Here is a 27,966-nt window from a genome sequence, read left to right as displayed (position 1 = left end):
CGGGTTTCCGGCAGCCAGTGGGGGCACAGGGCAGTGCGAGACCCCACGAGGATGGGGGCTGCTCGGCTTGCAGTGGGGGTGATGGAAAGCCCAAAGCCCCCCCAGTCCTCCCCCAGTCCCCCTGTAACCCTGCCATGGTGCTCGCCCCGCTGCAACATCGATCCCGGTGCTTTGGGCTAAAACCCTGCAAGTTTGAGGTGTGTTCCAAACCAGCTGCCGAGCAAATTCATGCCTGAGGGCTTGGGTGGAGGCAGAGCGCAGAGCAGCACGGCCCCCCGGGACAAACAGGATTCCCCCCCGGGGAAGCAGGCAGTTTTGGGTGGGGAGGAAGGGGAGCCCCACGGCAGCTGTGGCACCCCAAATGCCTACGGATGATTCCTTCGCTGTGTTTTGCAGGAAGGAGGGGGGCCGACCGCTCTAAAAACAATGAGAAAATCCAAGGTTTCAGATGAGAAAGAGAAAAAGGAGGAGGGGTGAGGGTGGGTGAGGGGCTTAGGGTGCTCCTATCTCACATCAGGCCTTTTATCCAGTCCTAACACAGGGCTCTGCAGGATGGATAAATCCATGGCTCCCACCACATCTCGCAGCTGCTGCCACTGCCTCCCCCAAGGCCTGGGCCCCAGCTCTGCCCCGTGTTAAACTCTCCCAGTGACTCCATGCACTTTATGCCCGGGGGCTGCTAACCTGGGAACACCCCGCAGAACCAAACGAGGAGCGGGGGGAGGCAAAAAGCAGCGTGGCTGGGCACCTGCTCCAGGCCAGACAGCACAGGGACTGAAACTGCTGGCACTGATCCTGCCCTGGGCTTGCTGGGGCCAAATCAGTGGGAATTTGGGAGCTGCCGCTGCCCCCAACAGCTTCGGCTTGGGCTGGGCGCCTTGGTGCGGGTGGCAGGCAGGGTGATGGGTGATGCTCGTGCTTTCGACTCCTGCATCCAGTGCATGCTGCCAGAGCCCTGCCCAGGCAAAATCTCTGTGGGTTTCTTTCTTTTTTTTTCTTTTTTTTTGGTCTTCTTCTTTTTTTTTTTTTTTTTTTTTCTTTTGCTCAGGAAGCCTGGTTTAATAGCTCAAACCCTGGCTAGGATTTCAGGAAACCTCTTACCTCTGCTTGTGCCTCATTTCCTGATCTAATCCCTAGCTCCGGGAGGGCAGAGAGGCACCGCTAGTGCTTGCGGGGGCTCAGACTTCACAGCTTTCCCTGCCTGGAGCCGGGCTGAGGGGCAACCCAGAGACCCCCACCCCTCGGCACTGGCGGCACCGAGCTGCCCCTTCCCTCTCCCCACCTGCAGAGCTCGGCGATTCCCTCTCCAGACGCGGCACCTCCATCTGCCGGCTCCTCTCGACTTCCACGCGCCTCCGCTGCAGGAAGACACGCTGCCCGATGAGCGCTTTTGCACGGAGAGCCGTCTTGGCAAGGACATCTGCTTTTTTCCAGCAATTATGTTTTTCTTTTTCTCTCTCTCTTTTTTTTTTTTTTTTCTTTTTTCTAGGAAATTCCAGCTGGAAACAGGCTGGGGGTTATTCACAGCTGCTGCGCCACTGCTTGGTTTGGGTTGCTGCCTGTTCCAAAATCCCAGCGGTGCTGTCCCCGGGCTCTCTGCTTTCAGGCATGAGGGACAAAGTGCCCACAGCATCTTCCTGCCCTGGTGGACAACCAAGTGACCCCAAATCCCTCTCATCTGCTCCGCTCGATGCTCTCCACACCACCACCCCGTCCCAGCAGCCCACTCACACCAGCCAGCCTAGGCAAAGTGGTCAAGAAAATAGTGTTAATTTATTAGACACACTCACAACAGCACCATATGAAAACCAGAAGTGGCACGCCATTCTCCCAACTGCACTTACACCTCTATGCACTGGAATGGAGTTAAAAAATAGATATTCGGGGTTTTTAATGCTACAAAGCTCCTGCCTGACAGAGCCGACGGCGGGAGCGCTCTGCAGAAGCATCGCCACTGTGTTCATGTGAAGAGGGCTCGGAGGGACTTTGTGGGATCCCATGCTGAAACCTCCTGCAGCTCGGGGCAGGGGATGCTGCCCTTCCAGCTGCTCTGGTGAACCGAAGGGCAAAACCTGCTTCGGCTCTGTGTGAAACACTCCGAGCCCCCCAGTGGGACACAGCGGCTGATGGCTGGCTCAAGACGCATCCTTCGCAAAGCTGGGGCGGTTTGTAAACAGTTCCTACACATCCAGGGCAGCCCAGGGGGAGGAGGAAGCGGGTTCTTCACAGTGAGCAGAGCCCTGAGGCCAGCGTGGGTGCCACCACCGCCAGCAGGAGAGGGGACCCCTGACTTCGTGGCTTTGACCAGCCAGGAGGGCGTGGGGCTCGGGGGGAGAAGGGAGGCAGCATCCCTGTGCAAAACTCCCCGCTGTGCTCCTCCAGCATCTCCCACCGCCCCATCTCAGCCAGGGCTCAGTTGGACGTGGCTGCAAGACCGGCCACAACCTTTCTGCAGCGTGTGGCTTCACAGCTGAGATGCCGAGGGTCTCCTTGTGAGGAAGAGGAGCCGTGCTGCCCATCTTCAGCCGCCTGCTGCATCCCTTGCCTGGGACGGACGCCTCCGGGTCACGCTGGAGCCAGGCACGGATGCTTGTGGCTGGCCTTGCTACCAGGCCAAATAAATACACGGTGGCAGCCGAGCACTGGCGGGCAGCACCTGCCCACAGAGCAGGGAGGAGGGAGGCTCGGTGCCTGCTATCTGACGGCGATGGACAGCCTGGGAGTAGCGAAGAGCGGTTCGTTAAGGGGTGGCCAAGATGGCTGCTGCTGGCTCAGCTCCTTCTCCAGCCTCTTGAAAAGTTTTTTGGACGCTTTCTTCCTGCGCAGCTTGCGCAAGCAGCTGAGCAAGCCGTGGTCCAGGGCGGTCTGCAGCAAAGAGAGGGGAAGGAGAGGATTTGAAGGGGTTGCTCAGACAGGCACGTGGGATGGGATGGGCTTTGCAAAACCCCCGTGAGCCCCAATGCCCTCGTGCCCACCTCCAGCACGAAGGCGGCGAAGAAGTTGAGTGTGGCGATTCCCAGCAGCAGCAGCTTGAAATTCAAGTCGTCGATGCCCTGCAGCTTCAGCAGGGTTTTGGGGAAGCCCAGCGGATACAGGGTCAGCCATATCATGAGGCCAAAGAGGATGACGAGGACCACCAGGAAGAGCACTGAGGGCGAGAAGGGGGAGGGCTGTGGAAGAGGCTGAAGGCTTGATTTCTCCCCTTGCCCACGCAGCCAGCCTCATCCTCACCATTGGTGTAGAGCGGCTCCCGAAACGGGTACCCCTTGGACATGGCGACTGCCAGGATGAGGTACTGGAAGCCGGTGACGCAGAAGATGACCGTGTTCTCATAGTTGGGCAGGTTCTGGGGAGCCGTCACCGTGCTGTTCAGTGGCACGTACCTAAGGCAGGCAGGGGAGAAAACGGGATCAGAGGGGGGCTTGAAAGGACAGGTGAAAAGAGAGTCCGGATGCTGTGCCACCCCCTGCTCCATCAGCACACAGCAGCCAGGTGGCCTGATGCTTCCTTGGGGTTGGCCAAAGTCAACGCTGTCCCCATTGCTAAACCCACACAGAGGTGGGCAGCCGGGTCCCGTACCAGCTCTGCGAGACGGTGATGAAGTAGCTGAGGACTTGCACGGTGATGAGCAGAGCCGTCTGGAGGAGCAGGCTGCCCAGCACGAGGACGCTGATCAGCGCCCCTTGGGGACGCTCCGCTCCCAGCTCCTTGGCGGGCCCCGTGCGACCCATCAGCACCGCCACGGTGGTGGTGATGATCAGGTCGAAGAAGAGGAACTGGAAGTCGCTCAGGTTGGTGTTAATCTGGGAGGGAGAAACCAGCGGCTCTCAGCCAGGCGGGTTAAAATCCAGCTGTGACACGGTGAGTGGGAAGCACCCAAAGGCAGCCCCGAGCACCGTGCGGTGCGTCCTGCTGGCTGCCCAGAGCTGTCTTCCCACATCCCCCCATGCCCACCTCCTGCCCAGACAGACGGACTCACCGTGTAGAGCAGCAGCACAGACACGAACTGCACCAGGCTGTACAGGGCCATGTACTTAAACACCCCGAAGGAGGTGACCAGAGAGCATCTGCCCTCCCTGCAGAGAGAAACAGACCCACTGTGCTGCAAGCCACACTCCAGAGAGGGGACAGAGGCACTGAGACCCCTCCGCCTGGTTTTATCCCCACCACGAAGCTGCTGGCTGCTCACCGGATGACCGTGGGCACACACTCGATGTTGGCAAGGCGGGAGGTGAACGGCGATGCCACGGATGCCTCTGCCTCCGAGAGCGAGATGCCCACATCAGCCGCCTTCAGCGCCCCGCAGTCGTTGGCCCCATCCCCGCACATCCCCACGCAGTAGCTGCAGAGAGAAGGGGTCGGTTAGTGACACCAGGACACGGGGAGAGCTGGGGGCTTTGGTGTCCTCAAGCTTGCACCCAGGTATTTGGGATAGTCCCTGTGTTTGGGAGGGGCTGGGATGCACAATCGAGCTGGGAAAGCCTCCGGCACACAAGAAATTCCTCGTGTCCACTTGCCCCCTTTTATCCCCCCTACATCTCGGGCCTGGGGGTCTTACTTGAGCTCCTGCAGGCTGCACACCAGCTGAGTCTTCTGGTCGGGCGACATGCGGGCAAAAACAGTTGCTCGGACGAGGATCTGCAAGGAGGGGACAGCTCAGTGCTGGTGCCACATCCCAGGGGGCAGCACCCAGCCCGTGGCTCCCTGCAGGTGGGATGGGGACGGGCAAACCTTGGGCAGCAGCTCAGGGAAGTGCTCGCGAACCACGGCGAAGGACTTGCCGTTCAGCGCCAGGTGGCAGGGCTGCGGGAGGCACCCATCCTGCTGGTACAGACCCTGCCAAGGAAAAACGCTCCCTCAGTGCACACTGAGCGGCAGGGAAAGCAGCTCGTTGCCTTGATTTTGGATAAAAAGCTTGTTTTGGTGATTGCCGTGCCGACTGCCCAGCCCCACAAGCATTGTGTGAGCACTGTCTGAGGAGCACCGTGCAGGCTGCATGCAGCGAGGGCGTTTGGAGCAGCTCTGAGCCACCGTTTCTGGGACATGCTCCCAGAGAAAGGAGCAGGTAACCTTCTCCTAAAGCAGGTATTTAATAAGGCAGCATCGCACTCCCGTTCACCTCTGAAGACAGCAGCACTGGAAAGAAGCCCGGTGCTCTGGGCTGGGCACAGCCCCCCGAGACCTTGCCTCCAGGCTCACCTCCGCGGGCTGCTCCTCGCCCTGTGAGAGCTCAGCAGGGATGAATTTCAGGGCCGCAGGTTTGTCGTGGCTGGGCGGGCAGGCGCTCACGAAGAGGACCTGCTCCTTGGGCTCCACCATGCGGCAGCTCCTGGCGACGTTCACGGCTGTCAGCATGTTGTCTCCTGCAGGCAGGGGCAGCGGCGTGGAGCTATCAAGAGTGGTGTTTGCAAGCCAACAACGGTCCTCGAAGCCCGGCAGGTGCTGCTCGCCTTGCTGCAGCGCCCTGCTAGCTGTGCAAATCGGGATGCTCGTGGGACATCCGCATTTGTGCTGTCAGGGGTCTGACAGCGAGCAGTTTTGCTGCTTAAGCAAACACCAGGTCTGAGGGTTGATGCTGCGCTGGTGAAAGAGGAGCCTGCACATCCCCACCTCTCTACAGCTGCAGATCCATCAACAAGGGTGGCCAAAAGGGACACAATGCAAACAAGTATCGGGGATGCACATAAAAAAGGTCCCGGGAGCCCTCGCTGTGCTTCCTGCCACATTCAGGCCGCTGATTTCTGGTGGAGAAACCCTTCATCCCTTGCAGATTACGGCCCCTCTGTGCCCAATCTCACCCCCAAGCCCAGTGTCCCTGTTCCCCCAGCATTGTCACCTGTCACCATGACGGGGCGGATGTTGGCGTTCCTCAGGAGGCGGATCACGGGCTCCGACTCTGGCTTGAGGACGTTTTTCATGACGAGGAACCCAAGGAAGGTCAGGCTGCTCTCTGCAGAGTCCCTGTGGGGATACAGCGAGCTGTTTGGCTTCACCAACAGGAGTGGATCGACACGTGTAAACCGGCCAATCCATCCGGGAGGCAGCCAGCAATTACTCCAGCATGGGGTAGGGTTTAATTGCTTGCAGGCTGCCAGGATGGGGCAGCTTGCAGGGCAGCAGAGCACAAAACATCCCCTGAAACACTCCAGGAGAGCAGGCGATCCCACTACTGAGATTTGCAGGAGTTGCTGCTGCAAGGCCCCAGCCCACCACCACATTATTGGTGTTTATGGGTATTTTGCAAGCACCAGAGCTGCCTGTAGCAGGAAGGAGGATTTGGGTTTGACACTGCCACTTGGCCTCTCTCGCCCTGGACCTTTCCCTTGCTCCCTGGCAGCATGTTACAGTCAGAGCTGGAAGCGGCAGCCAGCACTAATGGAAACAGCTCACGAGCCTGTGCCCTAAATTGGACCTCTGGCAAACACATGCCTGAAAACAAAGTGAATGGGATCTAAATGGAGAGAAACATTATTCACGCCAACCTCGTCAGCTGCAGGGCCTCCTCGAAGGTCGTCACCGTGCTCAGAGGTTTGTAAGCCAGAGCCAGGACGCGGAAACCGTCCGTGGTGTAGAGCCGCAGCATCTGGGAGAAATCTGCGGGCACTGCCAACCACAAGGGAGGAGCAAGGTCACAACGGCTCCCAAATCAAGCTGGGATGTGGAGGCCAAGCGCGGGGAGCCGTGGCTCAGGCACGTACCTGTTTCCTTCCTGCACAGGCTGGCCACCATCTCCGGTGCCCCCTTGACATAGGCTTGGGCTGCATCCTCACCAGGCAGCTTTGCCAGGACGCTTGTCCTCTGCAGGGAGGAGGAGAAGGGGAAGCGCCGGAGGATCCCCACGGGTGACTGGTGCTTCTGGGGGGAAAAGGGAGAGTCAGGGCTGGGCACGAGCTCCTGCCATGGGAGGTGCAACCGCTCTGGGGCTGCGAAGCACAGCGCAGCCTCCTCTGGGCTCACCCTGCCTGGCGGCTGTTCTGCCTCGGGTGGAGGCTTCATCACGGCCAGGACCTTCGTCCCAAACTGCTGGAAGCTGGGCAGCTCGCCGTCATCCTCCTCCATCATCTCCAGGCGCTGAAATCACGGCAAAGCCTTGCAAACCCCAGCTCTGCCCCGCAGATGGTTTTAACACCCCCTTTCTCCTCTCCCGGCAGAGCAGCCCTCCATCTCCCTGCGGACAGATGCCCCACTGCTTTTCTTACCCAGCCGGTGGACTCCATCATCTTGAGGTCCACGGGGTCCCCGATGGGCTGCGCCCGCAGCAGCGACACGGTGTGGCAGGCGGCCAGGGCATAGAGCAGGGGGCCGGCGGGCAGGTGGCGCGGCTCGTAGGCGATAGGCATGAAGCGGTGGTTCTCCAGCGGGACCACTCCCCAGACATCCAGCCCTTCCTCCGTGAGCGTCCCGGTCTGTGGGGACGGAGCAATGGGTCTGGACCAGCCTCCGAGCTGGAAACCGCGGCGCGGCGCTGCCCCAAACTCACCTTGTCGAAGCAAACCAGGCGGATCTTGCCGCACAGGTTGATGCGGGGAGGGCTGATGCAGAAGATGCCCTGTTTCTTCAGCCTGTTCTGGGCGTAGATGGTGCCCACGGTCATAGCGGCCGGGAGAGCCGGCGGCACGATGACGGTGACGAGGTCGAGGGCACGGATGATGATTTGTCCCACAGGAACCTGGTGCACAAGGGGTGTGTAAGCGGGGTGGGCACCTTGCAGCCCACGCATCGGCGCTGGGTCCATCAGACACGTGCGTGCGGGAATTGAGCAGCTCCTGCAGCCCTACCTGGTTTTTAACCAAGATGAGGATGCTGTACAGCGTGCCGATAAAAGCTGTGCGGGAGAAAGAACGGGCTCCGTTACAAAGCCAAGCAGGGAGCCTGGGTTCAACCCCTCGAGAGGAATTTGGCAATGCCTCCCTACCCAGGACGGCGAGGAACAGCACAAACTTCACAGAGTCCTTGTAGAACTTGAAGCTGACGGGCTTGGGGTAGAGGATGGAGGTGATGAGATCCCCTTTGGCCGTGCAGAACCCTGCGGGAGAGGGGCAGAAGGTCCGCACGCCCAAAGCCACTGCCCTGAAGGAGATGGCTTGTCCCCCGTGTGCCGCTACCTGTGCGGGTGACCACGGCCAGCACCTCCTTGCCCACGTAGGACTTGGCTTGGATGACCTGCGTCCCGCAGAACAGCGTGTGCCGCCGGTGCTCCTCGGGAGAGTAGACAGCGCTGGAGGCCTCGCCGCAGGCCGGGAGAGGCGTTTTCATCACTGGCACGCTCTCCCCTGCAGGAGAAACCCGCGGCGGTGAGGAACGTCGCAGAGGGAGCTTTATAACCCCAGGGTGTTAGGATCCAGCCAGCCTCTCCGGCAGCCTTTGTGCACAGGAACAGGTGAACACGAGGATGGGAAAAGGGGCTGCTGAGACGTGAGGTGTCCCTCCGGGTCCCAGTGCTCTCACCTGTCAGCATGCTCTCGTTGACCATGCACTCGCCCGTCAGCAGCGCGGCGTCGCAGGGGACCAGCATCCCATCCGAGGGGAGGCTGATGCAATCGCCTGGCACCAGGTCCGCGGAGCTCACCACTGCCTCCTCTGGAATAAAAGCCCGGCGTGTCAGGCATCACCCCCGCACCTGCCTGCCCACCACAGGGCGCCCACCGCCCCCCGGCTGCTCGCGGGCCCCGCGCTCACCTCCGTCAGGGCGGCGGACTCGGACGCCGACTGACATCTTGGCCATGTTCTGCAGCGTGGTGCTTTGCTGCAAGGGAGGGAGCCATCAGCAGCCCCTCGAGGGAACGGAAAGCTCAACGAGCACAGGAAAGTGCCCGTAAGACAATCGGGTCTTGAGTGCACCCGGCTGTGAACCACGTGCAAGGGATGAGGAAAGCTGCCCCGCTGCTGGGGCACGGGTTGTGCTCAGCCAGCTGCATTCAGCGCCGGCAGAGATGCCAAGCAGCTTCAGAGCACGGGTTATTCCACTAACACCCCACATAACCCACGTCCCAGGGTGGGAAGGGGGTTGCTAAGCTTTTCTCTCTGTTTTTCCCAACCGCTGCCCACCACCGACCTTCCTCGTCTCGTAGAGGGACAGCCCCAGGGAGATGGTGGAGATGAGGAAGATGCAGGCAGCGTAGTAGTAGTAGGCGTCGCAGACCCACAGCACGATGCTGAACACTTGGAAGATGTAGAAGGGGTTGAGTACCTGGAGAGAGAGCAGGTTTTGGGGAGGAGAGCTTCCTCCAGACCGCTGTGAGACCCCTGGGCTCCTCGGGAACCCACTGCTGATGCGAAGGAGAAGCTGGCCCTTCCCTGGGGCTGGGCACGGACTGGCTGAATTCTCCCAAGCCCCCCATCCTCCCCAGCTTTGCTTATGCTCAGGACTCTGAGGATGCTCTGCAACTACCTGGGGATGCTCCTGTCTGAGCTAAGGGGCAGGATGGGTCCCTCCTCTGCCTGCTGCGATCTCTGCCCAAGCTGCCTCTCCTAAAGTCCTCTCCTCCCTGCCAGCAGGGCCAGGCTCTGGGAGCGCTCGCAGGGCTCTCACAGCCGGGGACACGTCGCTCTCTGGAAGCACAGCTCTGGCCATGGGTGCGCACCTCCTCCACCAAGAGCCTCGCGTAGGACTTGACTGGCACCTCGATGAGGTTTGGTCCGTAGATCTTCCTCCTGCAGAGGGCAAAAAGAGCAGACGGGGAGCAAACAGGGGAAGAGCTGCAGTGCCAACCTGATGTGCCTCACCCCGTGCAATGCAGGAGTCAAACAAGGGCAGTCCAGCACACCTCGGTACCACTAAACCACCTCGCTGCTATTAAAACCCTTTTTCTTCCTCTCTCCATCCCTCCACAGGCCAGGGGAGCAAGTGGGTGGCACAGTAGCCCCGTGACCTCTGTGTATCACCTGGGAATGGCCCAGATTAATTCTGTGGTCTCATATCCAGGGAATTTGGTTAACGGTGGTAAAAGCTGCTATTTTAACTCCATTTCATTTCAAGCATGGTAAAGATTTGAGGTATTTAAATGATGATGCAGTGGTCTATTACCACTTGTAACTGAGCCCTCAAGGCTGTCCTTGGTTTTGAGGGCTGGCTGTGAGAAAAATCCCACGCTTCAGGATTTGCTTGACCCTTGAAAAATCTCAACCGGGTGTCCCAGGAAGCTGCTGAATCCCTACCTGGTGTTGTGGTCTTGCTGGTCGAGCCCTGCCTGGGAGAGGTGGAGATCTGCACAGGTCCAGCCTTCATCCAGGACGCTGGCAAGCCCGGGGGGGTAAGAGAAACAAGAAGAAATGGATTCAAAAATCAGCAGGAGCCTGGCCCGGCGGAACAAACAGCACGTCCAGGTCCTCAGCGACAAAAAACCCTTTAGGAAAGAGAGAGCATCTTGTTCCTTGGGCTCGGCCATGGCTTGTGGGTGCCAAGGCTGGGAACAGGAACAAAAGGGGCATAGTCTGGAGATCTGTGAGCAGTGCAGCGCTCATCCAGTGCCCGAGTGAGCTGCTCGGGGCAGCTGCCAAAGAGCTTTGCTCGGGCTCCTCTCCCCACTGTGACAGCCCTGCTCGCTGCCCCATGGACGGTGCCCAAAGGCTTTGCAACACAGAGAAAAGTTCCAGTGCGGACGTACATGGGCTAGGATGGGCTAGGACCATGCAGGGGGGGGCTCAGGGGCCAAGAGGAGCAGAGCAGGGATGCGGGGAGTGTTGCTGCTACGGGGCGGGGAGGGCAAGAGAAATACCTGACTTTGCAGTACGCCTGCCACCTTTCGATCCAGACGTAACGCAAGCCCTCGAAGAGGTAGTAGCGCAAGACGTTCTTCTGAGCAGAGCAGGATGGAGAAAGGAAGTGTGTTAATGGCACAGGAGGGCAGCCCATGCCCAGGGAGAGGATTTACGGGGTGGAGGTGGGGTCGCTGGTGCTACCTCTTCCTTCTGATGGAGCCGGATGGTGTCCCGGCTCTCCTCCTCGTCCGCCACGCCGATGGCAATGCTGGTTCTCCGGTCCTCCGGCCTGGCTCCTGGGTGATGCTCCAGGCTGCTGGGGTTGGGAAAATAAGCATCAATCCCTCCCCATCTGCTGCAAGCACAACCCTTTGTAGTCAGGGCTACGGATCTGAAGTGCTTCCCTCACGTAACATAACACAGGGGACAGGCCAGGAGCTTGGAAAAGCTGCTCAGGAGCACACCCAGCTGTCTCAGGAAGGGTAAATTCAGGTTAAAGGGGCTGTGAGGGATCAGCCCTGCTCTCACCTGCCTTCGCCCAGCACCTCCGTCCGCACACGCGTGGTGAAGCACTGCCCGAAGCGATCCTGCAACACACCCGGGGCTGGCGGCAGGGTCCGAGCGGGGGCAATCGGCAGCCGCCGGCTCCCTGCGCCCGTGCCCTGGCCCCATGAGGACTTACCCTGATGATGACCCAGTCTGCCTGGCCCAGGGCGCAGGGCTCGCACTTCACCCGCACCTCCAGGCTGGGTTTCCAGTGGAAGAGCAGCAGCAGCAGCCCCGCCGTCAGCACGGAGCACGCGTGGCACAGGGCCACCCGCCACGGCTTGGTCTGGTAGCCGGTGACCTCCTGGAAGGACACGGTGCCACGCGGGCTGGCTCACAGCTCGTCCACGGCCCCTTCACGTGCCCCCATCGCAGCCAGGCCCCGCTGCGATATCTGCCCCACAACAGGCTGCTGGCTTATTTACCAATCAACCCCAATAATGTTATCAATCTTAAATCGATCAAAGCCTCCTGGCGTGACGCGGCACCAGACAAGCTGCTCTGGGGCACCGAGGGCAGCGTCACGGCAAGGAAAACACCACAGGAAACAGCTCTCTCGTTCAACTGCTTGCAACCAGCCGTCTTTTGCTGATAATAAATGGTTTCCTGCCAGCCCGTCCCCAGCTCACCTCCCTCCCCGCACCGAAGCGCTTGGACGTACCATGCAGGATTTGTTGGCGTCTTGCTGCAGCGTCCCGTAGCCCGGCCGTGGGCTGCCCAGCAGCCTGCTGCTGTCTGAAAAGTAAAAGAGGAGGAAAAAACATTACCGACGGGCATCGAGAGCCTCACCAGATGAGTGGCAGTGGCTCAAAAGGAGGCAGAGAGGCAGGTCCTCGTGCTGAACCGCTATGAGACATCCTTGGGAGTGCCAGCACCAGGACCTGCAGCCTCACCTGCCTCCAGATCCCCGCTGGATGGAGGGAGGGGAGGAACCCGGAGCTGCTCAGGGTCGCAGCTGCCGTGTGGGCAGGGGACACCCCAGAGGTCCCCGGCCACCCCGGTGCCAGCTCCCGCCGCACATGACCGTCACGCGGGCGATGCCAAGGGAGCCCGGGGAGAAAAGCTGGCACAAACAGCGGCTTAGAGCCAGGGGGAAGGGAGCAGAGCTGGTGCAGAGCCAGGTCAAGCACTCAGCAAGCCTTCCCGAGCCGCTTTTCACGCTTATTTGCTCCCCGCGTTTCCTCCCGCCTGCCGGACGTGGGCCGGGCGCTGGGAAACGGCCACAAAAGCCGCTTTCTGTCACTTCATCCGCAGCTTCAGCAACCCGCCGTGCGACGCCCTCACAGCCCTAAAACAGCCTCAAAATCCACCCTGGACCGAAACGGGCGGCGTGCCAGGGCAGCGGGGCCGGGTTGATGCCCCAGCCACACGCCGCGGCCGCGCTGTTTGCAGAGGCAGGCGTCGCCCCGCGGGGCGCAGCGGCCGCGGTCTCTTCGAGCAGCAGCGGGGGAAGTACCACGTGGCACAAACGCAGCCCTGCAGCAAGCGGACGGTTTCCTGGCTGGCCGCAGGTTTCCAGGAGGGCACCGTTAAGGATTTGTTCGCTGCACGCGGGTGTTGCGAGGAGCTTCTGGAAAAGCCACCCCATCCGGATTGCTGGCGCGGCCGGCAGCCCTGCGCAGGGCTCTGTCCGGCCCCAAAAGCTCGTCTGCTGGGGACAAGAAACCCAAGGGAGGGTTCAGCTCAAATAAAAGCCCTCACAGGAAGGGCTGTGCATCCTGTGAGGAGCGGAAAAGTCGGACTGTTCCCCGGCAGGCTGCAGGAGGGGAGATGGCTGAAATGCCGCGCAGGCGACCCGTTTGCTCCCCGCAGCACCGCTGCCTTCCCACCTCGCCTCCCTGCTCTCTGCGGCAACGCTTCACTTTTCCTCACCCTTCCCTGCAAACCACAGACCTTTGGCAGGAGTGCACGAGCGCTGCCACAGCTGGTCGCAGCCCAACGCTTGCACGACCCCGTCCCCATCCCCGTGGGTTTTCTCACCTCCTGCGCCCATCCTGGCTGCTTCCCAAAGACCGTGAGCGAGCGAGCGAGGCTCTCGCCTGACTCACCCAGCCTCACCCCGCTGGCTGCAGGGCTGGGACGGGGTCGGGATGCCCCTCGTCACCTGGCCTGCTGCTGGATGTATCCGGGACGCATCCGGCACGGGGAGAAGGGAGGGCAGAGCGCGGCGAAGCTGCGCGACCAGTTTGCATCACAGCGGCCACACCTCGTCTGCAAACACAGCGCGGGGGCAGCCGCATCCCTCCTCCTCCTGCCCCCGCAGCAGTGTTTTGCCCCCGTGGTGAAGGCTGGAAGTGCTTGCTTCTCCCTCTGGAGCGGTCGTAAACTCAGCCAGGTGAGGAGGGAGCAGCGGGAGCACCTGAGCACCACTGTGAGGGGCTGAGGGTGCAAAGGGAACGGGAGCAAAATACCCCTGCCGACCCCAAAGCGCTGCTCTAAGGTGCCACCTGGCACCTTTCCGAGAAGCCACACAATTCCTGCTGCTGAGGATTGGGGGAAAACAGGGGAGAAATGTGCTCAGGGCACCCTGAGAGCCAGCGCAAGTCCTGCACCAGACCAGAGCTGGACACCTCGAGCCTACACGTCTCGTGGCTCTGAGCACCCCCCTGAAAAGCAACCCCAGCTGGGGACATTTTGCACATGCCAGTGCTGGTCCTGCCCCGAAATTTCACCCTGAGAGAAAGCAATTCTGCCCAGCAGCAACACGCACACTGACACCAGATGCATGCCGGTCCCAGAGACCTCTGCAAGCTCCCTTTGCAGCCGCAGCCTTTTTGTGGGCACATTTCTCAAAGCAAACCCCAAGGGGACTTAGAGATCTCCCTCTGCTCTCACGGTCCCCACCAGATGCTCCCTGCTCCACGCAGGGGTTCCTGAGCATCCTCCTCCTTCCCTCCATCCCCACAAGCGGGCTGGAAGTTGCACACAAGATGAGGAAGGTCCAGCCTACAAGGTCTGGCACCCACTGGTTGGTGCGAGGGGGCTGGCAAGGTCCATCCAGGCCCTTGGAGATGGGGAAACAGAAAAAATCAGGATGAGGTGAAAGCCAGGAAGGAGGGATGAGGGTTGGAAAACCGAATGTGTCAGCGTGTGGGTCACACGCAGCAATATTTAACGGCTCCAAAGCCAGACCCAGCAAGGGGTTAAACGCTGATGAGATCTCATCAAGTCTCTCTCCGGCACTTTTTCCAACATAAACTCCCTGTGCAGGCTACCGGAGGGAAACACGACACCCTGCCTGCCGCGCATCCGGAGCCAAACGTGTATTTCCAGGCGGTCGGGTCCGACCCAGATGTGGCATCATCAGCTGCGGGAGCACAGACAGAAAAAAGCCCCAAGGCTGGCAGAAACAACAGGGTGAGACGGGCTCAGCAGCAAGAGCTACAGGGTCAGTGCATGGAAGACGGGGTTCACGCTCTGCCGTTGCGGGTAATCCTGGACAAATCGCTCTCATCCACCTGCAAGCGCTCGAGATGGGTGGAAAAATAAATCCTAGTAGGCGAGGAGCCCCCGCAGCAGCCCCAAATCCACCCCAGGTGGATTTTGGTGGTTTATTTCCCCCCGGCTGGGCTCGCACCTTGCAACGAGGGATTGCGCAGGAGTGGGAAGGCGGCGGCGGCACGGGCATAGTTCGCTTGGCCACGTGCTGACGATGCCGGTGGTGATAAAACCCTTCCAGGAAGCCTGTCTGCACAGCGCTGGTGTTTTCCCCCATTGGGGACTGGGGGGATCTCTCCTCACGGCCCCGTGCTTCATGCTGGCCCAGAGCCACGGCTGCCTGCCGAGCCTAGAGCAGGCACCCAGGGGCTCTGGTGGAGGAGCACCCACTCGGGCAAGCCCAGCCAGGGGAATAAAATCAATATATCCGCACCAACCCGCTGCATTTCCCCAAATATCGGGTGGGTGAAGGGCTCCTGCCTTCCCCAGCGCCCACCTGCCCCTGGGCTCTCCTCTCAGGGAGCTGAGCCAGGAGCAGCGCATCTCCTGGCAGCCGCTTCTCCCCTCCCAGATTGGGTAAAAAAAAAATAAATTAAAAAAAAGCCGAGGTTTGACCCTGAAGGCTGCAGGACGAGACGGGCACAAGCCAAGGGGCTGCCCCCGTGGGACCCGGCACCTGCCCCCGACACGGAGCCGGGGCTGAGCCCACATGTGGGGGTTTCTGCCTCCCCTCCTGCTCCCTGGCTCCACGCTCAGCATCCCTGAAGCTGTTCCCGTCCCTGTGTCCCAGTGTCCGGCACAACCCCGGGCCCCACTCGGGGCGCCGCGGCCCCCACGCGCGACGCGGCCCCACCTCACAGCCCCCCCCCCGCTGACCTGAGCTCATGGCGGGCCCCGGCTGAGGCGGCCGCCCTGGGGCCGCGGCCCCACGCACACCGGGAGGCGGTGGCGGCGCAATGGCGGCGGCGCGCGGGGGCTGCCGGGAGTTGTAGTCCTCTCCCTCAGCGAGGAGATGGCCCCGGGGCTGTCCCCCAAAGGGGTTCGAGAGCCCGGCGTGGCTCCAGGAGGGGTTGGGGGAGCGGTGTGACCCCACAGCATAATGCCTGGGGTCTGTCCCCGAAAGGGCTCTGCGCCCTTGGGGTTTGTGAGGAAACGCACCAGGCTGTGTCCCCAAAAGGCTTTGTGTCCCCTCACCCACACCAGGCTCTGCATCCCCCCCTCCCGAATTGCTCGCACCCCCCCTGCAGCAAGCATCCCTCAGGGAAGGCTCCAGGGATGGGGGTGCTGAAGCCAGTAACCCCAAAATTTCCTCAGGTGGGGGAAGCAGCCCTACATCTGCCCCCCCAGCAGGCTGCATCGGCTGAAGTCTGGGCTCTTAGGTCCCCACCCACTGCAAAACTGTGTAACTTCTAACCAAAACAAAGCAAAACCCGGTTTATTTGTATTCCAAACCCATGTAACTGAAGAGAAGGACACACTGGGAGAGGAGCCCTTTGGCCTCCCAGTGGAAGCTGGTTGCAAAGCTTTTTTTTTTTTTTTTTTATTCAAGTTGTTCCAGGCAATGCCCTGGCTTCAAGTTGACATTTTGAAGCACCGAGATGCAAAGCAGACAAACATCTGTGTCGTGGAAGTGATAACAACACAGCCCTGCAGCAGGGACTTGCGTACAGCACCGGTTCTTACCCAACCTTAACCACAGCTCACCCAAGGCGCAGAAGGGAGGGGAAACAGGGACAAGGAAAGGCAGCCTGTCAGACATAACTAGTAGGTGTTAAAAGTGTGACCTATGGGACTTTGTGTCACATCAGATCTCAGGAACACTGATGTGTAGCTCCAAGAGAAAAGTTCTGTAATTGTGCAAGTGAGTATTGAAAGATCAGCCTGGCTTCTTAAGAAACCCACAGGGCTTTTTTACATGTACTGCAGGCAGAAACATAAGGAAAAGAAAATCATTTTGTGGGTAGGCCTTTCCAGAGCTGTACAGAGCAGCATTTTTACACCACCCCAGTACCTGTTGCTGCTCACTAGCTGTCACCAGACCACACCTCAGCAGCAGTGCACCATCATGACACTTCTAGAGAACTTTACTCATCTAGGCAAAGATCTGTTAAGCAGTGAAACAGAAAGCCCTTCCCATCTCACCACCCCTCCCAGTCTCTATCATTCTTATCAGGATGTCAGGACTACCCACAGTTGGTATTTAGAGAACATTTCTCTGAAAGTCAACGGCCGGGCTTTTCATCAAAGCTAGGGCTCTGGACTGGGCTCTCCACATCAGGGTAAATCCAACTCAAAAATTCTTTTTCCCCCTAACATGCACAGCACTAAGACTGCAAAAGGCTGCATGAAGTAACACCCTACCCTGGGTATCTCAAGCTTGAGAAATCTGGAGCTTAAAACCACTTGTGCTAAAGCAGAGGAAGGAGAAAGCATCAACACCATTTCATGCTCTGATAAATCTTAGCTATTTTAGGACTTAGAAAAAAATAAGCTTCTCAGCAGGGCCATGTCAAGACAGCTCATTTCCACTGACTTCACTGGGATTCCCCCCTGCAACAGCAGTGCTGTAAGGAACCTCAGGAAGGACACAAAGACCTTCCCAGTGGCAGTTGCCACTGCCACCAGTATTTTGCCACATATTTGCACGCTCTGAGCACCAGGGCCTTGCTTTGCTTCATATCAAGGAGCCCCAGTACACTTCAGAACAGTGAGATTCTTCCAACACCTCCCCTCTTTCCCAGCCACTGCCATTGTTTTCTCCTTGCTCATCACCACAACACTCACTGCTTATGGGCCTCCCTGAACACTGTGTTCCCTCTGAAGTTCAACACTTCATATTGGATGAAGCCCATTACAGAAATGTCTCCGTTCATCTCTGCTGTGGGGCCACTTTCTAAATTCCATCCCACAGCAGAACCTGAGGTGACCCCATCCTCTGATACACTCAGAACTGCAAACCAGAAAGGTCTGGGACTCTCAACTACAGGCTTACCCACTTGTCCAAGAGGCAGAGGCACTGGTTCAGCATTGTTAGTAAAGCAGCAACTCGTATTTTTTCTTTACAGTATTTATTGTACATGCAAGCCTATGGAAAAAACATCAAAAATTCCCACTGGAGACTTCTCTTGCTCAACCAGGTATAAATTACTTTCAGGTAAAGCATGTCCGTGTTACACTTCCAGTTAGGAAACAGCATTACGCAGCGGCTGCCTTCTCTTTGTAAGTTGCCATCATCTTCTTGATCTCAGCAATTGCTTTGCCAGGGTTCAAACCCTAAAAAGAGAAAGTTCTGGTGAGTTTAGAAATCAGCAAGTTAGAGTATCCTCCCTCACCTTGCTTCAACCCAAGTCACCATAAACTCTCAGCTACACTGCTACTCATAAAAACAGCTGACAGAGGAGTGCTCAGCAACCATTTTTTAAAGCTGGAGCCCAGCCCAGCATTGCACTTCAAGTGCTGGCAGCGTACAGGATACTGAGGGCAGGCTGGGCACTGCAGCACGCAGAGCCCCCTGGGATAAGGCGTGCTGATGCAGGTTTGCTGCAATCCAGCCTCGATGCACAAGGGAAGAGCATCCAGCCCGGGGTCAGACTGGCACTGCTCCAGCTGGGAGCGGGCACAGCTTGGAGCACACCTCCTCCACCTGGAGGCTGAGCCAGAAGCGCTTGAAGAAAAATGCTCTTTTGACTACAGAGGACTGGTTTTAGTCAGCACTGCAAGGATCAGAGAGAAGAGTAAGTGGCTGAGTGATAGGAACTCTGAAGTTCAAGCAGGACTGAATTCAGGACTTCTAAGGGTATTTATTATGAGATGACTTCTGGTGGCAGGAAACTGCTTGACAGTGATAGCACAAGAAGTGCGTTTGTTTTTTTTTCCTAACCTGAAACAAAAAAAAAAAAACACTGTATTTGAGGACACTAGGGGAAGTGGGCAAGAATACCAAGTCACAAGATGAAAATGTTCCTTGTGCAAAAGGCAACCATGTCTTCCAAAAAAAAGTTTTTCTGTGAAACATGTCACAGAGGCCCCTAATCCTGCGGCAGTGCTAGCAAACCAAGCATGCCTAATCTCAAAATGAGAGCGGGGGATCACAACTACCCTGCCATATCATTGCAGGGACAGCAGCAGCACTACGAGACAAAGCATGAACAGGAAATTACCCTGGTGCATAGCTCACCACGCAGTCGTACGGAGCTGATCAAGACAACAGCCAGGATTACAGCTTGTGAGGGGAAACGTGTTATTAACCATAGACGTATCTCTTAATTGACAGACCAAGCCCCACTGTGCTATTTCCCTACACTAGGTACAGCCAGATCTTCAGATTGAACCTTCACCTTTATCTGAACTACGTCTGACACCAGATCACAATAAGCCACCCTAGACAAAAGGGGGATTATCGGTAGTCAGTGAATCATGTTAAATACACAGAAGCAGCAGGCAGTGCTCCTGACAAACACTCATCAGTCCAGATCTCAAGCACCTTATTTTTCCACATCCGTGATCCACTCAAGCATTTGTCTTCATATTACTTCACAGCTTGAGAAGAATTTTGCTTTACCACTAGGTGCAAGCAACATCTGACTAGAATATAACATGGCTAGCAGGAAAATGAAACTTGATTGTCTGCCTAACCACAGGCCCAAAGTCATTGCAAGATGAGGAAGAAGCACACTCTGATTTGGGAAAGGCTGCTCAGTTCTCAACTGAAATACTAGACAGAACAGACTTTCTGGGAAAAGCCCTTACAGCAGGATGTCAGCATAAAACACATCCCCCAAAGGCGCTGAAAACTTGCCATAATCTTCTGTGTTACGCAAGTTGCACAATACATCAGGGAAGTGCTGCTGCTGTTGAAGTGTAAGCTAGCACCGTGTTGGGGTTAAGCATATTCCTCACAAGGCTAACAGCACTGATCAGACTCCACAGAGGACAATCTTCCCTATACCATTCCTGGCAGCGTCCCTTGCATAATCACGTTACGGTCACAATCTTACAATCTTGGAAACAGAGATGTTCCTGTGAAGTCCAACAAAAACTTTGCCACATCCTCTTGTACAGTCACTGTCACAAGCACAACGGCTGAGAACTCACTGTTTCAAAAGGTGAAAGAAACACACAAGCCAAGGAGAGCTCAAGGAAAACAAAAAGGGGGCATTTTCCTACCAGTTTGAAACAGGGTGCTTGGAAATAAGCCAGCAATCCCCGAATGGACATATGCTAGAAGAACACATACCTTTGGGCAAGTTCTTGTGCAATTCATGATAGTGTGACAACGGTAGAGAGAAAACGGGTCTTGAAGTTGTGCCAGGCGTTCCTCTGTGTAGTCATCCCTGGAGTCAATCATCCAGCGATAGGCCTGAAAGTCAGTGTCGTTTGACACACCAAATGATTCTTCAAGGTGAAGTAATCAGTGTGATATTTTAAAAGCCACACCTAACCCAGGAATTTTGGTCCAAGATGTGGACTACGTCATGCTGTCCCACTTGTGCTTGCAGATATTTGTAGGGCTTTTAGCTGAGGAGTCCCTCAGCAGTCCCACAGGACGTGTGGGCTCTGTCCTTACCTGCATCAGTACCGCAGGACCCAAGTACTTGTCCCCGTTCCACCAGTAACTGGGACAGCTGGTGCTGCAGCAGGCACACAGGATGCACTCGTAGAGTCCGTCCTGCACACAGATGAAAGACCACAGTCAAACCACTCCAGAAAAAACATGATGAAGCCTTTTTTTGTTTTTAAAGAGGGGATTTACACAAGCACGTGCTTCCTTCACCACTTTCCTCTCTAGCGGCCCAATGCTATCCTGTGACTCTGAAAGCCTTACGCTGAAGAACTGCTGCTGGCAGAAAGCAAAACCTACACACGGGTCCTTTGAAACAAAAGGCACACAATCCTCCCCCTTGGCCCCTACAATATGTATTTTTTTGTGATAATCAGAGAAAAAAGTAAAAACTGAGGAAAGAAGTGGAAATCGACCGATTTGCCTTGCTTCCAGCCTGTCCCAATGAGTGGCAAAGAACAGAACACACACACAACCAATTAGCAATTCCAGGCCATGTTACACAAGCAAAATCCACCCAGGAGCCCAGGGGAGAAGTGACGAGCTCATCACTTAGCATGTATGTTGAGGGGATCCCCAATCACTTACAGAAGGGGAATGGAGTGAGCCTTTGGCCATCGTGTGCTTTCTACAGGGCTGAAGGCCTTTTTATTTTGGGTACTGACGAAATGAAAGGTAGATGTACATGGAGGTACCACGGGGCAGAAAAGTCTCCCAAATCTTATCTCAACCAATTCCCCAACCTAGAAGAGTCCAATCTGGCTTAAACTATGTATCTGAAAGTTGTTTTTTAGGACAAGTCTCACTAAGTTTAGTTTAAAAAAAACACACAATGCCAGAAGCTCCTGGGAATTTGTAGCAAATCTACTGCATTGTAAGGACTGCTCCAGTATACTTAGGGACTTGCCCAAACTAGTTAAGTCACAGTTACCTTTTGCTCTAAATTTGTCTCATTTTTAATTGTAACATCACAAACTGTTGATGATTTGAAGAACAACGTGAGAGTTTTTTGGTTGCCTTTGTGTCCAACAGCTTCTTGAGCACACAAGCTATTCCCAAAGCAAGAGGAAGTTAAATGATGAGAAACATCAACTTTACTAGTGGTCAGAAAGATTCACAGACAGCTCTTGCAGCTACTCGTAGGTTTGCTTATTTCTCCTTCAATGAGAAGGTGACTTCAAAGATGCTGCTTTATAAAAAGCGTGGGAGAATCCCTTTAGTCCTTACATATGCCATCAGATAACATTAGGAAGCAGTGCAGAAAAACTAAGTGCTGCCCTTGGATAGAAGCTATTTGAAACTAAAATCCTGTGGTTGTTAAGACTTCACAGCAGTAGTTGCATGGTGCTACTGATGTTCTGGGCACATGACAAGTCTATTCATCGGATGCTAACTTCACAGCAAACACACAGAATGGGAAATTTTAAAACATCACTGCAGAGAATTAGGCTGCAGCTCATGTGTTTCCATTAAATCCCCTTCAATCAGCCTTCCTCTCTGTTGCTTATATTCACCCCTTTTACCGCTTGCCAAAATCTACACTGCCTGCCCACTCTGAGCCTCCTCAGTGGCAGCGCTGCAGCAATGATCACAGCAGAGCACTGACAGGCCGAGCTTCAAATTGCCGAGCGAAGGATCCATCAAGACAGGCCAGAGACAGAAGAGAAATCGCTGATTTAACAATACTTCCTGCAGCAGCCAAGGTAATCCAGACAATAACTTACCTGCACTATAAGCTCTTTTTAAAATACTATCCCCTCCCACCTCTTCAGATGGTTCCTTAGAGCCCCCTCAGCTTTGTGCAGAAGCTTTGAACCAAGAACACCGAGTTCCCAGAAAACCCCTGAAAATAACGCAGCGCTCAGGACAGACATCCAAAGACTCTCACCAATATCATGCATGTCTCTACATCTGAGCAGGTTTAGCTTTTGCCATTAGTTTCAGGGCTGTAAAACCCAGCAAGTAATGACAAGACAGCACTGCTTAGCATGCTGCAGCTAGGTAACGCAGACAGTGCTGAGCTTGACAGCCTACATCCTGGCATCAGCTGCAGCGTCTGATCTCTGCTGGAATATTACAAGTCTCTACCCATCACAATGTTTTTACAAACACACAAGTTTCACGGCACAGACAGTGGAAATGAGGTCAGAGTCCTCAGCACAACTGTGTTCTGCATTTCATTAGCAAATGTTACCCCTAGCAATGCAGACATGCCATGACACTGCATTTCAGGGACCACATTCCACCCACATCAGGCTTTGTACCAGACAGCTTTGTCATTAAAGGAACTAGAAACTACTGTACTACATTTAACCCTGCTCTTATCTGGAAGGGATTTCAATGGTAGACAAGAAGGGTAACCAGTTTCTGACGGTCTTCTATGGACTGCAGGTACTGCTCCTTGCCCTGTTTCGACTCATCCTTCTTCTTCAGGTAAGGCTCAATGGATTTATACTGTGCGTAGAAGTTACTCAAGTCCTAGAAGCCAAAAGGCAAAAAGATCACATTTATTAAGTGGGACTGATGTCTGAGAGACCAAACTTCTGCTATCATTCAAACAGAAGGTGTTTTGTACCTCAACCTGCCGCATTCCTCCTAACGAGGCAAGATTTAGTCACCACTGGTAAGCAGACCCACCCAAGCCAGAGAGCATCAGCAGGAGTTAAGACGTGAGTTGTGGGATGTGATCTTGCTGCCATCTCCCAACATTATCCCTCCTAATCCAACCCAAACCCCACGCCGCCTGGGATGGTGTCACTCTTGGTCACAAGCTGAAGAGGGCAGATACTCACCGGAACAAGATCCTTCACCACATACATGTGGGGGAGGGGGTAGATTTTAGTGATCTTGCCCAGATCAGGGTCAATCCTTTTGGTGCAGGCCAGGGTGTTTCCGCCAGCGATGTTCATAGCACAAGAGCCACAGATGCCTGAGTGGGAGAAAAGAACAAAGCATTAGATGTTTATTTACTCTTTTATCCCGATTGAGAAAGATCCTCTTGGCCCCAAACCTGCCCCTGGCTTGTCTTCCATTCTGTTGTCGTTAAGGAACTCTCTACGTGACAAGGAAAACGCCAGAAGTTGCCACTGAGCCAAACACGTTGCTATTCAAACACAGAACAAATGCTGGAGTCGCTTTCATTAATGCCTAAACACATTCTCAGTGTTGAGCTTCCTTCCACAGCAAAACAAGTGGTTCAGACAGTTCACCACTTCACATCACGCATTAGCTGTACGTGCTACTTGGGGTGGGGAAAACATTCAGCTTTGCTCCCAAGTTCCAAACGGGGGCCTGACGCGGGGCAGCTAACGCTGGGACTGTAACACAGGAGGCAGATGTGTCCCCCACCAGCCCCACAGTTATGGTCAAAAGCATCCCTAAAGGTCAGGAGCACAAAAATAAGTTCCCAAGGCAGAAGATTCTTTCTGTAGCAGGCTGTAGTCGTGCCATACACTGCTTTCATTAACTCCTAAAGGTGAGAGGACACTCACACAACAAACAGCATATAAATAGCTCAACAAATGGATTAAGTGACACTGCTCGTGATCGCCCGGTAATACAAGGAACAGATGTAGCCCAGGAAAGGGCAAGGTTCACAAGAAAAAACATTGCAGAACTGCCACAGATCCTGCTCAGGTCAGGAGCTAGCTCTGGCATCCAAATCAGACCGATGCCTAAGACATTGCAATCGAAAGACAACAAGTGCTGAAGGGCGTAACTAATTTCAGAGGATTTGACACGCATCAATTGACGTGAGTCAGGGAAACGCCACCGCTCCTCGCGCTGAGCGAGCCAGTCCTCCGTGGCACCTGGGGCACTGGCAACCTTGCCCTCACTGCCAGGCAAAGACTGGCAATCGAACAAGGCTGTTCCCACCATGAGAGAAACGGTTACGAGCATTTCTCAGTCACCCTGAGACAGAACCAAGACAACTGGAGACTGCAGACATGGGCCCATGAGCAAGCAACACAAACACGTGATCAGATTTTTTTTTTCCCCTGTATGGCAGAAAAAGAGAAGACCAAACCAGCCCAGCTTGAAAAATCTGTCTTCAGATTCTCAAAGAAAACTATTCAGTGCAATTATGTCCAGCTGCTCAGGAACCGTGTCTGCTATCTAAACATCAGACACTGAGAACAACCACACTGGATAAAATTCCTCTGCCTGCTATGCAGATTCTACAGGAAACGGCTGCACTGAGGGATGCTTTTCACTTAGATCTGTGTCAAGATATCTGTAGGCATCAGAGAATTAGACCTAAGTTTCCAGTACTTGCAAACCCACCCCATTAAATCAAAAGTCGTTCCATAAAGGCATCCTCCCTTCCTGCGTTTCCACAATCATCTTAAGCTCAGCATACCGACCTTACCCATGAATTAGGATTTTTTCTCCCCAGGGTAGAACGTCACCCGGACTGGTGAGTTTGAGTGCAGTTAAACAAATACACTGATTTGTACCTGCCTGAGAACCAGCCAGGAACTCTGCTGTGGAAAACCACCAGATGGCCTTTTCCTCAATCGTTCAGCTTAGTCAAAGGGCCAAAAAAGATTCCTGAAGCTATTCCTAGAAGTCATTCACACTCCTCCAGTTCCACCCCTGCTTATTTCCTCAGCAGCACCACGCGAAGCAGCCCCTTACATTTCACTCCCGTTTGCCACGTTTTTCCCCCCCAGTTCTGCTGTTGTAACCTCTCTTGCTAAACTTCCCTACGCAGTCTGTCACTGGAGGGCAGCAAGATGAACAAGATTAGGACAGAAACAGGAATGACTGGGGCTGTCTGAGCACACTGCTTGCAGCTCGGCGTTGTGTGATTACACCCTGCGAACACGAGCTCTACCTTCCCTGCTTGATTCACTGAGGGATTTCATGGACAACATCTGGAAGAGAAGAGTGGTACGCTGCGGTCTGCCCTGAAGTTTTCCACCAGTCACACACACACCGTCAGCATTAGCTTTTATTTGGACAAAACAGTCAGTTTAGCAGTCTTAAACATCTTCCTTACCTTCCCTGCATGACCTGCGGAAGGTCAGAGTGGAGTCCAACTCGTTTTTAATCTTGATCAGAGCATCGAGTACCATGGGCCCACATCTATAGCAGAAAACAAACTCAGTGAAGCTGTATAATTTCCCCCAGCCTCACTGCTTTATCTCTAGCACCAACTCAGAGCCACCTAAAAGGACTTTCATCTCGGATACAATTAAATACACACTTTGTTTTGCCAATCCCAGGCAACAAGATAGAGATCGCTTGATCAGCAGCACAACCCACCCGCCTCGGCACAGCGGCTCACCCCAGGGTCAGAGTGGGACAGGAGCCATTTATTTCGCTGATGCCCAGAAGATTTGGCTCAGCTGGAGAGGGTTCAGACAGCACAACTGGAAACAACGTGCAGCTCTACCCCTTCTCGCCTCTTAAGTCAGGTTTTGACAAGTCTGCCTGTCCTCATTAGTCACAGGAGGCAATGCTGCACGCAAAAGCAAACAAAACTTCAGTAATGTTATAGACGGCAGGCAACACCCAGAAATTATTAACTGGTGCAAGTCAAAGCAGCAAAGTTCGATTTCGCTGTCACGTGGTGCTTCAGCAGCGCTGCGTGGCTCTGAATCTGAACGCTTCAGGAAGGGCCCGAGGTGAATTCCTCCGGCAGGAGCACGGCAGCAGCTGAAGGAAGTCAAGGCATGTGTGCCCCTGCCAAGGTTTCTACACCACAGGGCAGCCCGTACCCTCCTGCGGGATCACGGAGAAACGCGAGCTTCCTTGGTGTAGCTACCCCAGTGTGCAAGCTGGAAGCTCAATACGAGCAGCTGACTAGAAGCAATAAGTGAGACAATAAAACTTCCACCTTATCTCCAAGGTCTGGGACTATGAGCCGTGCTTAAAACTGCTTCCTTTTGGAACATGCCCCCAAATTTGCCGTATAAATATAGCTCATTACAGCCACGAATTCACTGAGGTCTTCAACATCAATCAGGGACCCAGGTGAAACCTCACAGAGTCACAAAATGAAGTGACCATTGTATTGCTGACAGCTGCTGAGACGCTGGCATTCAGGGGACACTTGTATTTGTCACAGCTGTCACCACGGGGTGAGGGAGTGGCAGCAATCCCACCTGCTCACAGCAAGATTTATCAAGAAATAACACCGGGCCTCTCCCATGTTGATGTGCTGCGTAACACGGCTGAGGCGCTGCCTCCCTGACTGCTCTAACGTGGTTTTAACGATCCCTGAGGCCTAATGAGACTTCTGACACCTTCAGCTGTCAACTCGGAACCCTCTCCAGCACCCTGCGTTATCGCCTGTCAGATAACGCGCGTGCACACGCGGCCCCGGTGCACCTCCCTGCCGGGGAAGCTGAGCAGCCCTCTCCCTAATCAGGTGCACTCACTTATTCAAATCCACCTCGTACGTCTGCATGCGGGGCTTGTCCCCAGGCTTATCGGGATCCCATCTGTAGATGGAAAACTTCTTGATGCGTGGCGCTGCTGCAGCAGCTGTCTGTGCTCCCCGACAGATCTGCATGTGAACAGCAGCAGAAGGGCCCTTAGGTCCCTCTGGGCGGCTTTTAGCCGGCAACAAAACGTCTCCAGGCTGTGCGCTTCGGGGCCAGAGCTGCAGGATCCATCGCTGGCTTTGCATTCGGGCACGCGTGCAGAAAACCCTTCCAAGGATCTGCCAGGGCGGCGCACCTTGGCACTCCTCTGTCCTGGGGCTCTCTCCTCTCACAAGAACCAGGGGGCACAGTCCCAAAACTCAAGGACAACACTGAAAGCTGTGCCAGCCCCACAGCTGCCCTGAGAGCCGTGGCCCTACCCTGCCCTGGACTGAGGGCCCCCTTCTCCCAGTGCTCCCCTGGGAGCCCCTCTCCCCTGCAGGCCCCCTGCCCCAGCTCACCCCACAGGCTGTGTCTTTAGTGCTCCTATCCCCGTGCCCAGCCCTTTACTATCCCCTCCTGGACCCCCTGCATCCCTCAGCCCCCGCCTCCCCCTCAGAACCCGCCCCAGCCCCCCTGCCAGCCCTCTTTATCCCAGCCCCTCCCCACCACCCAGATCCCCTCCCCCTGCTCCTACCTGCCCCGAGCCCCGTTCCCATCCTTTGCTGCACCTGCACCCCCCTCCAGCCCCCCAGCTTTCCCCCAGACCCCTCTGCCCCACTCCTGCTGCCCCCCAGACCCTTCCAGCCCCCCTCCAACCCCCCCGCGCACCCTCCTGCCCCCCAGACCCCTCTGCCCTCCTCCTACCCCCTCAGACCCCTCCTCGCCCCTTTCTTCCCCCCCCAGACCCTCCCTGCCCCCTCCACACGCCCCCCAGACCCCTCCGCCCCCCGCCTGCCCTCCAGCTCCCCCCGGCCCCCATCAACGCCCTCCCGCTCCCTCCCCACCTCCCTCGGCCCCCCCCCCGCTTCCAGGCCCCGCCGCCCGTCTCCCCGCAGCCCCGGGGCGGCTCCGGGCCCTCACCGGCCTGGGCCCGGCCCGCAGGAGCCGCGCGGGGACGCCGCGCCTCAAGGAGACTCCCACCACGGCCGCCGCCATCTTGGCGCTGCGCACTTCCGCCCCCCAGCCCGGAAGCGGAAGGAGCCGCCCAGGCCGACAAAGAGGAGAAGGGAGGCGGGAGGGGTCGTGCTGGCCGCCATCTTGGGTGTGGCGGCGGGCGCGGCGAGGCGCCATGTTGAGTGTGGCATTGCGCTGTGGCACAGGGGGATAGCGCTGCCCGTCCCTCCCCCT

At 56.1% G+C, this 27,966-nt stretch overlaps 2 protein-coding genes across 2 annotated transcripts; both read right to left on the bottom strand.

Moving 5' to 3' along the window:
• Positions 1 to 1,800: 1,800 nt before the first annotated feature.
• ATP13A2 (ATPase cation transporting 13A2) lies at positions 1,801 to 15,624 on the bottom strand. Its single transcript, XM_082777000.1, has 29 exons — positions 15,562 to 15,624; positions 11,909 to 11,982; positions 11,384 to 11,551; positions 11,230 to 11,288; positions 10,903 to 11,014; positions 10,719 to 10,798; positions 10,159 to 10,236; positions 9,585 to 9,654; positions 9,056 to 9,190; positions 8,680 to 8,746; positions 8,449 to 8,580; positions 8,106 to 8,273; positions 7,916 to 8,026; positions 7,779 to 7,825; positions 7,481 to 7,669; positions 7,200 to 7,406; positions 6,958 to 7,071; positions 6,699 to 6,855; positions 6,483 to 6,603; positions 5,837 to 5,961; positions 5,200 to 5,363; positions 4,732 to 4,836; positions 4,559 to 4,638; positions 4,190 to 4,342; positions 3,980 to 4,076; positions 3,580 to 3,803; positions 3,232 to 3,383; positions 2,976 to 3,148; positions 1,801 to 2,865 (listed from the first exon to the last, which is right to left on the bottom strand). The coding sequence occupies exons 1-29, from the start codon at positions 15,569 to 15,571 to the stop codon at positions 2,695 to 2,697; spliced, it is 3,543 nt and encodes a 1,180-aa protein (XP_082633126.1). The 5' UTR covers positions 15,572 to 15,624; the 3' UTR covers positions 1,801 to 2,694.
• Positions 15,625 to 17,714: 2,090 nt separating this feature from the next.
• SDHB (succinate dehydrogenase complex iron sulfur subunit B) lies at positions 17,715 to 27,792 on the bottom strand. The gene is made up of 8 exons (XM_082777126.1): positions 27,700 to 27,792; positions 26,632 to 26,759; positions 25,248 to 25,333; positions 23,038 to 23,174; positions 22,607 to 22,723; positions 20,252 to 20,353; positions 19,922 to 20,044; positions 17,715 to 17,958 (listed from the first exon to the last, which is right to left on the bottom strand). Exons 1-8 carry the CDS (start codon positions 27,772 to 27,774, stop codon positions 17,881 to 17,883), a joined length of 846 nt encoding a protein of 281 aa, XP_082633252.1. The 5' UTR covers positions 27,775 to 27,792; the 3' UTR covers positions 17,715 to 17,880.
• Between the last annotated feature and the right edge of the window lie 174 nt (positions 27,793 to 27,966).

This window comes from Aythya marila, assembly GCF_965140915.1.
Source record: "Aythya marila genome assembly, chromosome: 21".
NCBI lineage: Eukaryota > Metazoa > Chordata > Aves > Anseriformes > Anatidae > Aythya > Aythya marila.
Note: the sequence above shows the minus strand (reverse complement) of the source record. Positions and strands in the feature narration are given on the sequence as shown.